Below are 14382 nucleotides of genomic sequence, written 5' to 3' on the forward strand. Positions count from 1 at the left end.
AGGCTTCCTTTGCCAGTCACTGGAGTGGAGAGAAAAACAACATACTTCAAACATAACTGAAAGACAGTGTGGATATTTACCACATAAAGGCATTTACTTTCTTTTAGTAAAAACTCAACTCTCTGGACAAAAGTAAAACTCTGTGGGTTTTTTTATGTTTTTTTTTTAATCCTTCTATTTCCCTCCTATACAGGAACGCCTATTTATAAACAGAATTTTTTTCGAAGCAAGGATACTTTTTGGTAGGTATGCCTGACAGATTCTGAAGGAAGCAGCAAAACGTGTGACAAAATAGCATACAATTTACAGATTTATGTATATAAATACAAGCATGTATGTGTTCTAAGTTTAAAGCCTAATTCTTTAGTATTCTGACAGGAAAACATACAATTGAAAAGTATTTTCTACAGCTTAATGAATTATTTCTTAGAAATCTATAGACTTCCATGAGAAATGAGGGAGAAGGAAGTCATAATGGGGATAGGAGCTGCTATCTTGCCTTGCAAAGCAAGGTGTTTTTTACATGCCTTCTGAAAGCCCTTATGGTATGAATTTAAATAAAAATTAATGGGAAAGGAACGGGAAAATTTTAATTCTTTTATGCTTTGGAACAAAAGTTTTGATAACTGACATTAATTTGGCTTCCTGATAACATTGTCAGCCTCTCAGCAAAATGTCATCCTCATTATGATCTTTTTAAGGCAGGGCTAAGGGTTATCATTTCAGCACTTGTGGCTGAGTGCTCTGGCAGCATTCACACAACTAGCTTGGTATTCTACTCAACTGCAAAGCTGCCTGTGTGCTTGGTTACAAACAAGCCAGGCTGCAGCTCTCTATTTATCATTGTTCCTGGTCTGAATGTTTCTTGACTTTCATCATCCCCAAAATGGTGTAAGTTTAGGTTTTTGAGGGAGGGTGTCATTGCAGAAGGGGTTGATTTCTCTGTTGCAATCTTGGCTGTTTTGTATGGTTCTTTATTGGCCTTCAAAGATGTAAATTTTGCAGTTATTTCACTTAAGAGCTGGATACTAAAAGAGCAGAAGTATTGCTGTTTGACATGTATTTGCTTTGGAGAAACTCCACTAAGAAATTAGGCACCAAACAAAAAAAGAATAAAGGTAGTTTTGTTTCCATCAGTGAATCTCAGAATTAACCATCCTGTTCAGTCTGCAGTTGTATACATTTATGAATTTTCATCACATGAAGCATACCATTTCTCTGTCGATTGCATTTCTAATGTTATTTCTTCTTATTGCCTATTTTACCCTGAATTGCACCCTCTGCAGTGTAATTCAAGAGTATTTTCTTTACATTTTGGTGTTAGCATTTGAAAACTTTACAAGTCTTTTTACTTTTCATCTGGCACAGCTCTGCTGTGGTGAGTGAGCAGTTCCCATATGCTTTTATGTTTTTGTTTTTTTGTTTTTTTTTTTTTCTGATTGCTCTGCAACCACAAGTATATCTGAAATGATAAGTGGTCTCAGATCTGTTTAAAATGGTGAAAACTTTAAAGTTATATAAACTTACATGTCCTTGTTTTTATCTTAATACAATAGGTTTGCTAATGTGCTGTTACATACACTGAAGTTGGACAGGAGTGATAAGTAGCGTACAAATTACTAAATGATCCATCAGATAAAATCTGGCCTTAAACTGAGTCACAATCATAATATTATTTTTTTTTTTATGTCTCTGTTGCTCAGTTTCATAAGTTGTCACAGTGAGACTAAATAACTAAAATGAAAAAGCTCTTTATAGGGAGAGAATATTATTATTTTAACTTCAGACATATTAAAGAGTCTTTATCTTCTGTCATATAGTAAACCAATAAACAGGTAGTAAATTGATAAGAAAAATTAACAGAATGATTTGGGAAGCTGTCTCACTTTCATGATGTAGATGTTAAAAAAAGGATGCCCTGAAGGGCAACCAGAAGAACTAAGCTACCCATACTTGCTAAGAAAAATATCTGGCAGAGAATCTTGAATATTAATCAACAGCTTTGGCTCATTGAGCAGAGGCATAAGAATAGGGTTGATGTCAATGAAAATGATCAATATGTAAGTACGTTCTGTGCATCCATTGCAGTGTACATGGAGTCCTGCAGTGATTCATCCTAAAGTTTGCAGTGTCTAATTCAGGGCTTGTGACCTGAACTTTGATCTAGTTATGGCTTGCAATTGCACTAACCACTCTCTGGGGAGATTTTCTTACGTTGCATCTAAGAATAAATGATATAATTAGATGGACAACTCTTCTTCCTCTTCGTTATTGAATGCCAGTATCAAAGCTTGCTCTTAGCAAACTGCTAGCCAATAAACAAAATCGTTTAGATGTAAGCGTTTGTCAGTATATGATTTTGAGTGATTTTTTACTTTCTGAATTTACTTACATATAAAAATGTCTTCTAAATATTCTTTTTCTTGGTAGCTTATTAGCAGCCTGTTTTTTTCACATTTTATGGTGTGTTTAATAGTTACATTATAAATAAAAAATTCTCAGAGTTGTGCTATCTTTGCATCAACACTTCCAAAAAATACCTAGAAATCTTCATGTGTTCTTAACTGTTTTTCAGCCTGTATCATTGGCTCAGTGCAAGCTGATTTCATTGTTTGGGTATCTTGCTGTTTGGTCTGTGTGCGTACATAGGGTTCACCTCTTTGCAGGAGGGGAAGAAAACAATTTCTGAGAATAAGCATATTCAGATTGCCAAGAGAAACAGGAGAGGGAGGTTTCAAAATCTTGAGTATCGTATGTGCCTAGGAAAGAATTTGCATTTTAATGTGACTTAACTAAATTACAGATCACGGCTGTAGATGAACATAAGTACTTTTGTAGGCCTTGTAGGTTTTAGGGAAATTGGAAATGCGATATATAGGAAAACAGTGATTTCATGAAAGAGTATGTAAAAAGTCTTCTGGGAAAAAAAATCAGAAAAGAGTATTCAATTGAAAGGTGACATATGATGAATTTTTTTTTCTCCAAAATATGTTTCTTTTATAGTTGTTTAACAGGATCCCATGGTCAAAAAGTCCCAAGGCAGTTGAGATTTTCACCCTTAGTGGTAAGATCTTACACCACACTCTGTCTCCAGCTCTTCTCTGTTTGTCACATAAATCTAGCATGACCTATCACATTTGTACGAGAGGAAGATTTGTTACCTTCATGTGACTAAAATGCTTTTTAAATACTGCTGAAGACTCTTTCTTCTTTTAACTCTTCTTTTTGCCTATGTTGAAAAACTTGGAAATACTCTTATGCACTCTGGTGCGTGCATGCTTTATGATGAACCACTAATATCTCATGACAATTCATTGTTCCTCATACAAGCCAGGTTTTGGTGTTTGTTAAATAGTCATGTTGCTTTCATATCCCATTTTTTGTAGCTCTTTAAAAATACATATTCATATACTTTGTTCTGCTGAGTAAATATTTTTTGCATGTGTGATGTGATCTCATGTTTACCTTTGTGAATGTTGTGTTGTTTTTTTTTCAGTCAAACCTTAATGTTGATTTTGTTTTGTTATCCTGAATATGCAGATTATGATTTTAAAAACACTGTAACAATTTCTTATTTCATCTAGATATGAAGGAGTCCTGCATAATACACAGGATTCCATGAGGAGAGAAAAAAAATCCTGAGTACTTAATTTCTTTACTTTTGTTGGTCTTCTATTGAAAGATCTTTTTCTTCATTTCTAGTCATATATAGGAAAGTGCAAAACTCTGCTTTGTGTGTAGATGTCTTAAGTTTTTTTTTTTTTAAACACTGCTTACCTTATTGAGGTCATACCTGATATAATACTCTAGCAAAGAATTTCATATGTTCAACAGGTCTACCTTGATAATTTTTCATTTGTGCTTGTATGAAAGGCTTACACTCATGCTTAATCAACCTCATCTCCTTCTACGACTGAGTGACCAGACTGGTAGACAAGGGAAAGACTGTTGATGTAGTCTACCTAGACTTCAGCAAAGCCTTTGACACGGTATCTCACAGAATTCTCCTGAGGAAACTGACTGCCTGTGGCTTGGACAGGTATACCCTTCTTTGGGTAAGGAACCGGCTAGAAGGCCGTGCCCAACAGGTACTGATTAATGGAGCTAAGTCCAGCTGTGACCCATTACAAGTGGTGTCCTCCAGGGGCCGATAATGGGGCCCATCTTAATATCTTTATTGATGACTTAGATGAGGGCATTGAGTGTACCCTCAGTAAGTTTGCAGCTGACGCCAAGTTGGGAGGTCGTGTTGATCTGCCTGAGGGTAAGGAGGCCCTTCAGAGGGATCTAGGTAAGCTGGATCACTGGACTGAGGTGAATGGGAAGAGGTTCAACAAGGCCAAATGCCAGGTCCTGCACTTTGGCCACAATAACCCCATGCAGCGCTATAGACTGGAGATTGAGTAGCTGGATGACTGTGAAGACGAAAGGGACCTGAAGGTGTTGGATGATGCTTGGCCAAACATGAGCAGACAGTGTGCCCAGGTGGCCAAGAGAGCCAATGGCATCCTGGCCTGCATTAGAAATAGTGTGGCCAGCAGGAGCAGGGAGGAAGTCATCTCCCTGTACTCAGCTCTGGTGAGGCCGCACTTCGAGTACTGTGTTCAGTTTTGGGCCCCTCACTACAAGAAAGTCATTGAGGCCTTGGAATGTGTCCAAAGAAGGGAAAAGAAACTGGTGAGGGGTCTGGAGCACAAGTCTTATGAGGAACAGCTGAGGGAGCTGGGATTGTTTAGTCTGGAGAAGAGAAGGCTCAGGAGAGACCTCATTGCACTCTACAACTTCCTGAAGGGAGGTTGTGGTGAGGAGGGGTTTGGCCTCTTCTCCCAGGCAACGAGCAGGACCCGGGGGAATGGCTGCAAGTTGTATCACAGGAAGTTTAGGTTGGACATGAGGAAAAACTTTTTCTCTCAGAGAGTGGTCAGGTACTGGAATGGCTGCCCAGGGAGGTGGTGGAGTCGCCATCCCTGGCAGTGTTCAAGAGGCGTCTGGATGAGGGGCTACAAGATATGGTTTAGTAGCTGTGGTAGTAATGGTGATGGGAGGGCGGTTGTACTAGATGATCTTGTAGGTCCTTTTCAACCTTGTGGTTCTATGATTCTACTGAAACAAAGCTAATTAAATATAATAAACGTGGCTGAATGGTTTGATGGCTGAGGAGCTGATTGCAACACTGTACCCAGGGAGTGGTGGCCATTGGTTCAGTGCCTGGATGGAGATCAGTGATAAGTGACATTTGAGGATGACACCAAGCAGTGTGGTGCAGGTAATGTGCCTGAGGGACAGCGTGCCATTGAGAAAGACCTAAACAGACTGGAGCTGTGAGCCTAGACAAATCTCATGAGGTTCAACAAATCCAGGTACAACATCTTGCACCTCAGTCATGGCAAACCCCATTCTCAATACAAGCTGGGGGATATAAGGATAGAGACCCGCCCTGTGAAAAAGGACGTGGGATACAGGTGGATGGCAAGCTGGACATGAGCCAGCAGTGTGCCCTCACAGCCCAGAAAGTCAACTGTATCATGGGCTGCATCAAAAGAAGTTTGCCCAGTAGCGTGAGGGAGGTGACCCTGCCCCTCTGCTCTGCACTGGTGAGGTCTCACTTGGACTACTGCATCCAGATGTGGTACAGGAAAGATGTGGCCCTTTTAGAGCACATCCAGAGAAGGCCCACAAAAAGGATCTGAGGGATAGAACACCTCTCCTGTGAGGACAAGGCAGAGAGAGCTGGAGCTGTTCAACCTGGAGAAAAGAAGGCTCCAGGGAGATCTGAGAGTGGCCTTTCAGTATCTAAAGAGGGACTATAAGAAAGAAGAGACAGACTTATTAACAGGGTCTATTGTGATAGGACATGGGGAAATGGTTTCAAACTAAAGGAGGGAAGATTTAGATTGCAGAGAAAGAAAAAGATTTTTATAATAAGGGTGATGAGGTACTGGAACAGGTTGCCCAGAGAAGTGAAAGCCCTGTCCCTGGAAACATTCAAGGTCAGGCTGTACCAGGATCTGAGCAACCTGATCTAGCTGTAGGTCATTGTTCATTGCAGGAGAGTTGGACTAGATGGTCTTTAAGGGTTCCTTCCAACTCTATGATTCTATATCCAATTTTAAGTTGGATTTAGATAGAAAAGATTGGGATTGGTTTCATTCAGCGTATTTGGATGTTGAAAATATGTGAAAATTGGGTGTGCATTTCAAATTGATGAAATACTTTTTGGTGTGTATATATAAATGCATAAATGTACATTACTCCTAAACATGCCCTCAGATTCTTGCTGAAAATAATACCAGCATAAGCTGTACACAACAGTGAAAAGCTAGACTTTTCATTTCTTCTGGAAATCTGATCTAAACTGTATTCTTTTTGTAATTTTATTTTTGCTTTGAGTCAGTTGAGGGTTTTTTTTTAGGCTTTAAGTTTACAGTACAATGTTCATTATTTTCCATCAACTTTCTTAGAAACGAGACTCACCCGTAGCTGAATAATTAGAGCAGGCTTATACACTGGAAGCACCATCTTACTGTCCTTACAGATGAGGAGAGACATGGAAAGCATCAGGAATTGTGTCTAGTTCTGGAGCTGGTGGGCCAGTTGAAGCATACTAAAATATTTGTAGGCTTACAGTCCATGTGAAATACTGCCAGATTGTCCCCTTCACACTCCACATGGATAGCATTCTGTCTTTCACTTACCTGCTAAAGCCCTTGAGTATGTCCAGTGTGTAAAACAGTGCATCCCACAGCATTTTCGATCCTCTCAGCTACTCAGCAAGGCTACTTTCTTGTCTCTGACAAAGACATATACTTACTTTCTTTTTTTGATGATAACTTCCTTTGAAGTACTCGATTTCTATCTGTAAAAGGTAAATTTCATGATTTGGTGAGGCCATTTACTTGATGATTACGATATATGTTCAGTCCAAATCAAAGGCAAGAACATAATGTCTAGGAATCCTTGATCAATTATTATGTCAGATTAGCATCAGAACTATGTTCCAGAACATCTCTGCAGTTATCTTAATAGGCATAGGCAAACAGAACAGTTACCAACTATCAAGAAAGTATTTAGGAAGGTCTACATGAAGTTTCTTTACTTAAAAAAACAAGGTCATGTAGATGAACAGAAGTAAGGATTGATTCTTAAAGTTATCCAAATAAAATAAAAAAGACTGTACTCTGGAAAGCTTTGTGTAAAAATACCATAATCAAGGCTGGCAGAGTTTAAGGAACAACTCACAAAAAGGTGATGATTAGTGTAATCAGCAAATGTAGTAAATTCAGTAGTCCTGTTAACACATCAGGAGCAGGATATCTTTCAGAGACACTTTTTTGTGTCAGTAGATGATCAAGTAGAAAAGGAAAAGTCAGCGATTTGGCCATTACAGAAGAACTACATGGATTTTCTATTTGTGTTCACCATAGAGGTGGTTTCCATAACAATAACCTTATTTTAACGGGTATATCAAAGGATGTACAGCAAATTGCGGCCTCAGAAGATGGTAATCAAATAGAATAAAAAATAACGAATACAGTTACAGCTCTGAAGGAATTCCAAGATGAAACAGTTGAACTACCAGCTTTGCTATGTAATTTCTATACTGAGACATTAGTGGTTACATACAATTAAAAAAAAAAAAAATTTATAGGGGACACCTAGAGGGAGCTGTGGTCTGTACAGGGCAAATGGGGAATATGGAAAGTAACAAAACAAAAAGACGACTGGTTAAATATAATACTGTTGAGGAAAGACAGCTCTTTTGGAAAGGGGAAATTTGCTTCTCAACTCTGTTCTTTGAAGTATAAAAACAAGGGAATTCATGTGAAGGGATGACTGATAAAGTCAAAGAAGCATCCGTAAGGGAAGAAGTAATTCTGAATTCCTGAAGAAAAGTACTTGTTCTGAACTGACTGTTCTCATTCGGGACTTAGATATCTGCATCATAATGAATTATTCTACAAAAATGTCAAATTAGCAATTAAAAAAAAAAATAGAGCTGTTATGAAAGGTACAGAGACAAAGAACAAAAATACTCTTTTAGCATAGGGTAAATCAGTGGTATGCATTCACCTGAAATAACAGCGTATGTTTCTGATCTCTACCATCTTACACTGTTTATAGTATATATATATATATATATATATATATATATATATATATATATATATTATATATAATATATATATTATATATTTATATATTATATTATATTATATATAGAGAGAGAGTATATATATAGGGAAGAACTAGGAAAAGAACAGTGTGGATGTTTGATGGCAGGGTACTGCTTATTTGCTAGAAGCAAAGTATGTCTTTTCAGCCTGGATAGGCTGACAGAAGGCAGAACATCATCAGTAGTATCTCCTTTTGATTTCAAGTCAACAGTTTTCATATTCCTTTAAGAAGGGGCACAGTTAGTAGAAGCGCTCACTAAAGAGTGAAGTTGTTGTTCCTTCTGTTAAGGAACCAGTGGAGCCAAGGATAGAAAAATCAAAATAAAAAAAATGCTGGATGTGAGAACTAAGACACGGCAAGGCCAGGATGGAGACTGCTGAGAGGAGCAGGGATTAGTCACATGGGTGAGGCCTTGGAGATGGCAAAAAGAAGTAAAAGCAACATGGAGAACTGTGCAAAGTCCTTTGTGTTTCAGAAACTTGTAGCATTAGCTGCAACTAAGCAAGGAACTAAGAGCCTCCTTGAAAACACCCATGGATAGGGGAGAACTTTTCTCTCCTCAGTTCTGTTCTCTCTAGTCACTTGAGTTTTCCATGCTGGAAAAGTTTTAAAATGATTTTTAACTATTCTCATACCAGCACTCTTCTAGGCAACTCCACCTCACAACCTCACCTTAATCGCTGTGAAAAGCTAATGAGAGGTTGCTGTCCTTTACCTGTTCTAGTACATATTCCTAGAAATCACTTGAAGCTGGAGCTGGCTAGTTCAAAGCAGACAAAATGGGATGATTTTTTGAATAGCATGTAAGTAAAGTGCAGAAGTCCTTGCTGCACGACTTTACAAAATTCTACCTATTGAAACCTACTGGGGAGAGTTAAAAATCCAGTCTTTGCAGCTGGCTCAGGACTCTCCTGAACTATGAGGTGAAGTCTAGAAGAATGTATGGAGATCATAGAAATGTGTTTTTTCCCTGAGCTGCAGTTTTGTACTTAGTTGAAAATGCCAGATAACCTTCGAACAGATTCAGAGAAGTGTTTTGTTCATCTGCTGCTGTCCCATCCAAGTGTACTGGAAACTTGTTTTATCTCATGCAGTTGTGAAATAGTTTGGAGCTGTATCTGATGGAGGCCTCCAGCGTGATCAGTACAAGCTCTCATTCCCTTAGGTATGGAAGACTTAAGACTAATCAAAAGTTTGTGGTGAATTTTCTGGATAGTTGTCTTTGTGAAAGTTAGTAAAATATTTTAGTGTTGTTACAGTGGAGCAAATTACATGTTCTAGAGTCACTGCAAAAGCTGTGAGCACTGAACTCGGTAGAAACTAGTCCATGAGTATTAATATGTTTTATAAATGCTCTGCTTTCGAAGTAACCGACCCTTGTCATCTTGGTTAGGTACTCATTTAGTAGACACTTCTGAACCTAATATTTCCATCAATAAATAAGTAAGGTGATAATATCCTCCTTTCCTCACTGAGGACATGTAAAGAGTTCCAAGGAATCATAAAAGTAAATTATGAACCAGCAGCGTGCCCTGGCAGCCCCAAGGGCCAACCATACCCCGGGGTGCAGCAGGCCCAGCACTGCCAGCAGGGCGGAGGGAGCGGCTGTCCCCTCTGCAGTGTGCTGTGCAGCATCACCTCCAGCACTGCGTGCGGGTTGGGTGCCACAGTACAGGAAGGACATCGAGCTGTAGAGAGTGTCCAAAGGAGGGCTGTGAGGATGGGGAAGGGCGTGGATGGAAAGATGTGTGAGGAGCAATTGCGGCTCCTGGGTGTGCTCAGCACAGAGCAGAGGAGCTGAGGGGAGGCCTCATGGCAGCTGCAGCTCCTCACAGGGAGGGGCAGAAAAAATGAACAGTCCACAGTAGTGAACTTTAGCAGCATGGATTGAAGCAAGTTCCAATCCTAAAATACAGGGGTAGACATCTCTTTAGCCTATGAATGTGGTCATCAAATGTATTAAAAGTAGATGGTGCCTCAGTAAAATGTGAGTGGCTATGTAAAAGTGTATCCTAACACATGTAAAAGAGAGAAATTAAAGTTGCACAAGGGGGCTTAGTTTTGCTTTCTCTTTCAGTGCTACAGTTATGTTTTGAACATTGCTTTTGTGTGTTTGCAGATTTCACTTATTTGTTTTGATTCTTTTCCTACTTGGCAGACTTCAGAATTTTGATGTGAAAGTAAAACTGTCACAGATAAGATTTTTGCTGAAGAAGATTTAGAATTGAGCAGTTCTGTTGTTTTGAGTTAATCTAGAAGGAAATACAGCTCTAATTATCTCAGCTATGCATACAAGTAGGAGAAAGAAAAAAGGATGATGGAATAAGTGGATGTAGTTTACTATGGAACGTCTCTGTTGAGTAAAACAGGACTTCTATGTATATTTTTATTGAGAACAAATAATTTTAAATATAAAATAAGGTAATATATATTTATGCTTAATGTAATTAAGAACTAGGACTTTATTCCTGTTTTTATTCTCCCTCCTTCCTGTTTAAAGTTCAGTACTATTAAACTGTTAAGTACATGTCTTAAAAAGACTGAGAAAAGGTGTGGATGGGCTTAGGAAAAGGAGAAAAGAACTAAGGAGAATGCCAGAGAAGAGTAAAATAAGTTCACAGACACACGCTGTCCCTAAGATCATTTTATTAATTCGGATGCTTGCATATTAAAAGAAGTCTGAAAGTAATGGATTTTTTGAAGTTTTAATCTAGAAGTTACAGTTTGTTTTGAAGTCTTTTATATTAAGTAAAAAGAAAGGACGTAGTCCCTTTGTAGTTTTGAAAGTTAAGCAACTTTCCACTGAGTGCTACATAACCTGCAGTGCATCAAGTGCAGAGTACCAAATGGACGATTCCACTGGCTGGTTGATTTTTAATCTGGCATACCTTTTGTTCCAGCTTTGTTTTTTTCACATTTCCACAACAGTTCCTATTGCCTCACACAGGGCAAGCAGGTCTAGTCTTGCTGAACTTCCTTATAGGACAAAAAAGATTTCTATGTGAAGATCTTTGGATGTAATAATTGTTTGACGTTATATGAAGAACAGGCCAAGCTGTTTAATGGAAGAAGCAAGCCACGTGAAGGAGCAGCGCTGAACAACACAAATATGTGATCCCTGGAGCCTTGGGCTGATGAAGCTACAATGCTTCATCAGCACAGACAAGGTGGCTGGGGTGTTGAAATTTAATAGAAATATAGCTGGTGTAGCTGGAGTGACAGAATCCTTGTCATGCACATAGCCGCAAGCGATATGAGGAAAGTGATTTTGTTAGCTCAACATAGGTTGTTCACAAGGGATTTTGGAAGTATTTTGGCAGAAAACCTCCTCCTATTGGCATAACTTTTCTTATTTGAGGGCTGCGAGTATAGTTTGCTGGTATCCCTATGACAGCTTGCTTGTGTCAGGCACAGTTAGAATCAGAACTTAAAAGTAATGCAATTAATAGTTACTGAAAACTTGTCTTCCTATTCCTTATTTGAAAAGAATGGCTGAGTTTGTATTTTGACTGTGAATTAGTCAGTGGAGAAAAATTGTGGCTTGCGCTTCGTGGAGAATAAAATTTGAACTTTTTACAATTGCAGTAAGCTCTTTATTTTTATACTGTTAAAAATTATTACTTTTTAAAGTTGAGTGCCATCTAGCTTTGTATAATTTTGGTTTATGTTCACTTGCTCCTAAGCAAGTAGGAGACATTGAGGAAGGATGTCAGTGGAACGAGAAAAATAAGATGCAATAACTGGGTGGTGATTCTCTCTCACATGACCAAAAGAAAAAAATGTTGTACTCTTGGCTGTGCCTGCTACTAAACACCCTGTCATAGTGTGCGAGGTGAGTCACGACTTGTTTATTTATAGCACTGGCCAATCAACGCAGAACGCTCTGAAATTCATTCAAGACAAGCAGACACTTAGGATGTGTTGTAAACATTTGCTCTTTGAGCAAGGAGCACTTTTCTCCGCAGCAAACAGAGCAGTTTCCTTGTCTGGTGCTACTAAAACACAAAGCAGACTAGAAGACCCTTACCTGGATTATCTAGATTGCTTGAGAGAGAGTCATAATTTCTTTTTACGTCTGAAATGTCAGACAGTGAGGACCTGGGACAAGATGAAAGGTACTGTAAATGATTTTGATGGCCTTTTCATACAGTGCTGTATAAAGCAAAGCTGCCTGTAATCTCTCTGTGAAGTCCTGTGTTTTCATACTAGGTCAAAGATTTGTTTGCTCTGTGTTATAACAGCTCATCTAACTCTTTGAGTGTTTTGCCTGTCCTGCTAATCTAATGCTTTGTAAAAGAGAAGAATAAAATCTTAGTGTCTACATAATGGTTAAACTGTACATCCTTTGTATAATTCTTAAACGAAAGCTAAATGGAATGAAATACTGGGTGATTTCTGCATGTCGCTTTTCCCAACTCTGGGACAGCTTACAAGTCTCAAAATGTCAGAGAGGCAAATAGATTATGTGCAGCCACATACTGACAGAACCATAATTCATTACTGTGAGATAGGGCACTGTGTCCCTTTGAGGCATGTCAATCGTTTTGAAATTGAATTTTTATCTGAATTAGTTATAGAAACCAACAACAGGACAAAAAGAAAGTAGATGGACCTAAAACTTCAGAGTAAATTAACTAATACAGTTTTGCAAATGTGTTCTAGCACATTCCTATGGGAATAAATGTGCTAAATATATTCAGCTAAATAGATTTTGAAATAGATATTTTAAAGTAAATATTAGTCATATTTGGCTATGATAGACTTTATGATTTAGGTTTTTTTAAGTCCAAACTGTCTTTCTGTAGTTATGATTTTCACTTTCTAGATGCTATATAAAATGTGGTCTTCAAAACAGTGCTCATAAATATTTAATACCAAAGAGAAAAAGAAATCCCTTATTTAGAAGTAGACATTTTTAGAGATTAGTTTAAAAAAAAATCTAATATAAATGGGCAAATCTAAGAAATCACAGAAATCAGAAGAGAACATTCTGTTATGGCTTGGGATTCAACCTCTGTTTCTTATATTTAAATTTAATCATTGAGGATGTTTTTCCAATATGTACGTGAATGCATCATTGGAAGATGGGTGAACAACTTTCTGGATGTCTGTAGTAGATGAGTACAGTCAGACATTGTCACCTAACTGGATAAGTGTGGGTGAATGGATCCCCAGTGGCATAATTGGGTCTTTGCAAGGGTGGGGTCACCTACACATTTCCGTTTGCAGGGATCTAGGTTGTGCCCTATATATGGCATGGATTATAAGTTACTGTAGCACCGGGTAGCACATTTTTTTCCTTTTTAATGAAATGTTGCCTAAATATGTGATAGCTAACACGGAACTGTTAATTGCTATTCATTAAAGACTGTTTAACTGAATCGCCTGTTATTAAACTGTATATTTTTCAGTACAGGAAAATAGCAGTATGCATGACACATTGAAGAAAAAAATGGAGGATCCAAATCATAGACACTTTATTTTTATTTTTTATTTTATTTTGAATCAGTTTTATAAAGGATTTGCGTCATGTCCTCCTTTGAAAATATTTAATTGAATACAAGATGGGAGGAAATGGTAGCAGCTGAGAAAAATAATATCACAATTTTGATATATATATTTTTTTAATGCAGTGTTTATCAGCATGTAAGAAGATGCAATTTCTATGCAAAGCATGCACACTCTGTCATATAGAACTTCTTTTGTTCACAATTCTTTCTCTATGAAGGCTTGGAACAGATTTTGGCATTTAAATAAGCTGTGATACTAGGCCCAAACCTCTAAGACTTCTTATTCTATGAATCAAAGCTTTTTTATTAATCAAAAAAGACAAATATTTCTTAAGCAGTAACTTGGAAAAGTATGATAATAGGGCCTGCTCTTCCTATTTCTCATTTCTGCAGCCACCACTATATGAGTTGATTCTGATCCTAGTCTCCCATCCTTTTGTGGCTTTGCTATGCAGCAGCAAGGTTTGAGAAAGTAGCCTCATCAAAAGGTTCTTATTTTCTTGAATTAATCTGCCTTTGGTAACAAATAAGATACAACTCAAGATCATTTTTACAGATGTGGTAATGATATTTTATGGAGGTGAGAATATTTTGGTCCAAGTTAAACAGGAAGGAATAAGAGGAAGATCTGTTGGAAGTGTACTAGAATAGTATGAGAACTATACTACAGCTGTGCAGTTTAGGGTTGCAGAAGAAG

The 14382-nt window shown here is 38.0% G+C and overlaps 1 protein-coding gene across 2 annotated transcripts in view; it reads left to right on the forward strand.

Moving 5' to 3' along the window:
* Window positions 1–14382, forward strand: part of RETREG1 (reticulophagy regulator 1) — a 62597-nt gene that overhangs the window by 26926 nt on the left and 21289 nt on the right. The window contains exon 1 of one of the 2 annotated variants that reach the window (XM_090137074.1): window positions 11931–12290. The exons of the other annotated variant lie outside the window; for it this stretch is intronic. Within the exon in view, the coding sequence (XP_089993200.1) occupies window positions 12256–12290 (35 nt within the window). The 5' untranslated portion in view covers window positions 11931–12255. Of the gene's footprint in view, window positions 1–11930; window positions 12291–14382 lie in introns of those variants that run through there. 2 annotated transcript variants of the gene reach the window in all.

This window comes from Phasianus colchicus, chromosome 3 (genome assembly GCF_987193195.1).
Source record: "Phasianus colchicus chromosome 3, bPhaCol1.hap1.1, whole genome shotgun sequence".
NCBI lineage: Eukaryota > Metazoa > Chordata > Aves > Galliformes > Phasianidae > Phasianus > Phasianus colchicus.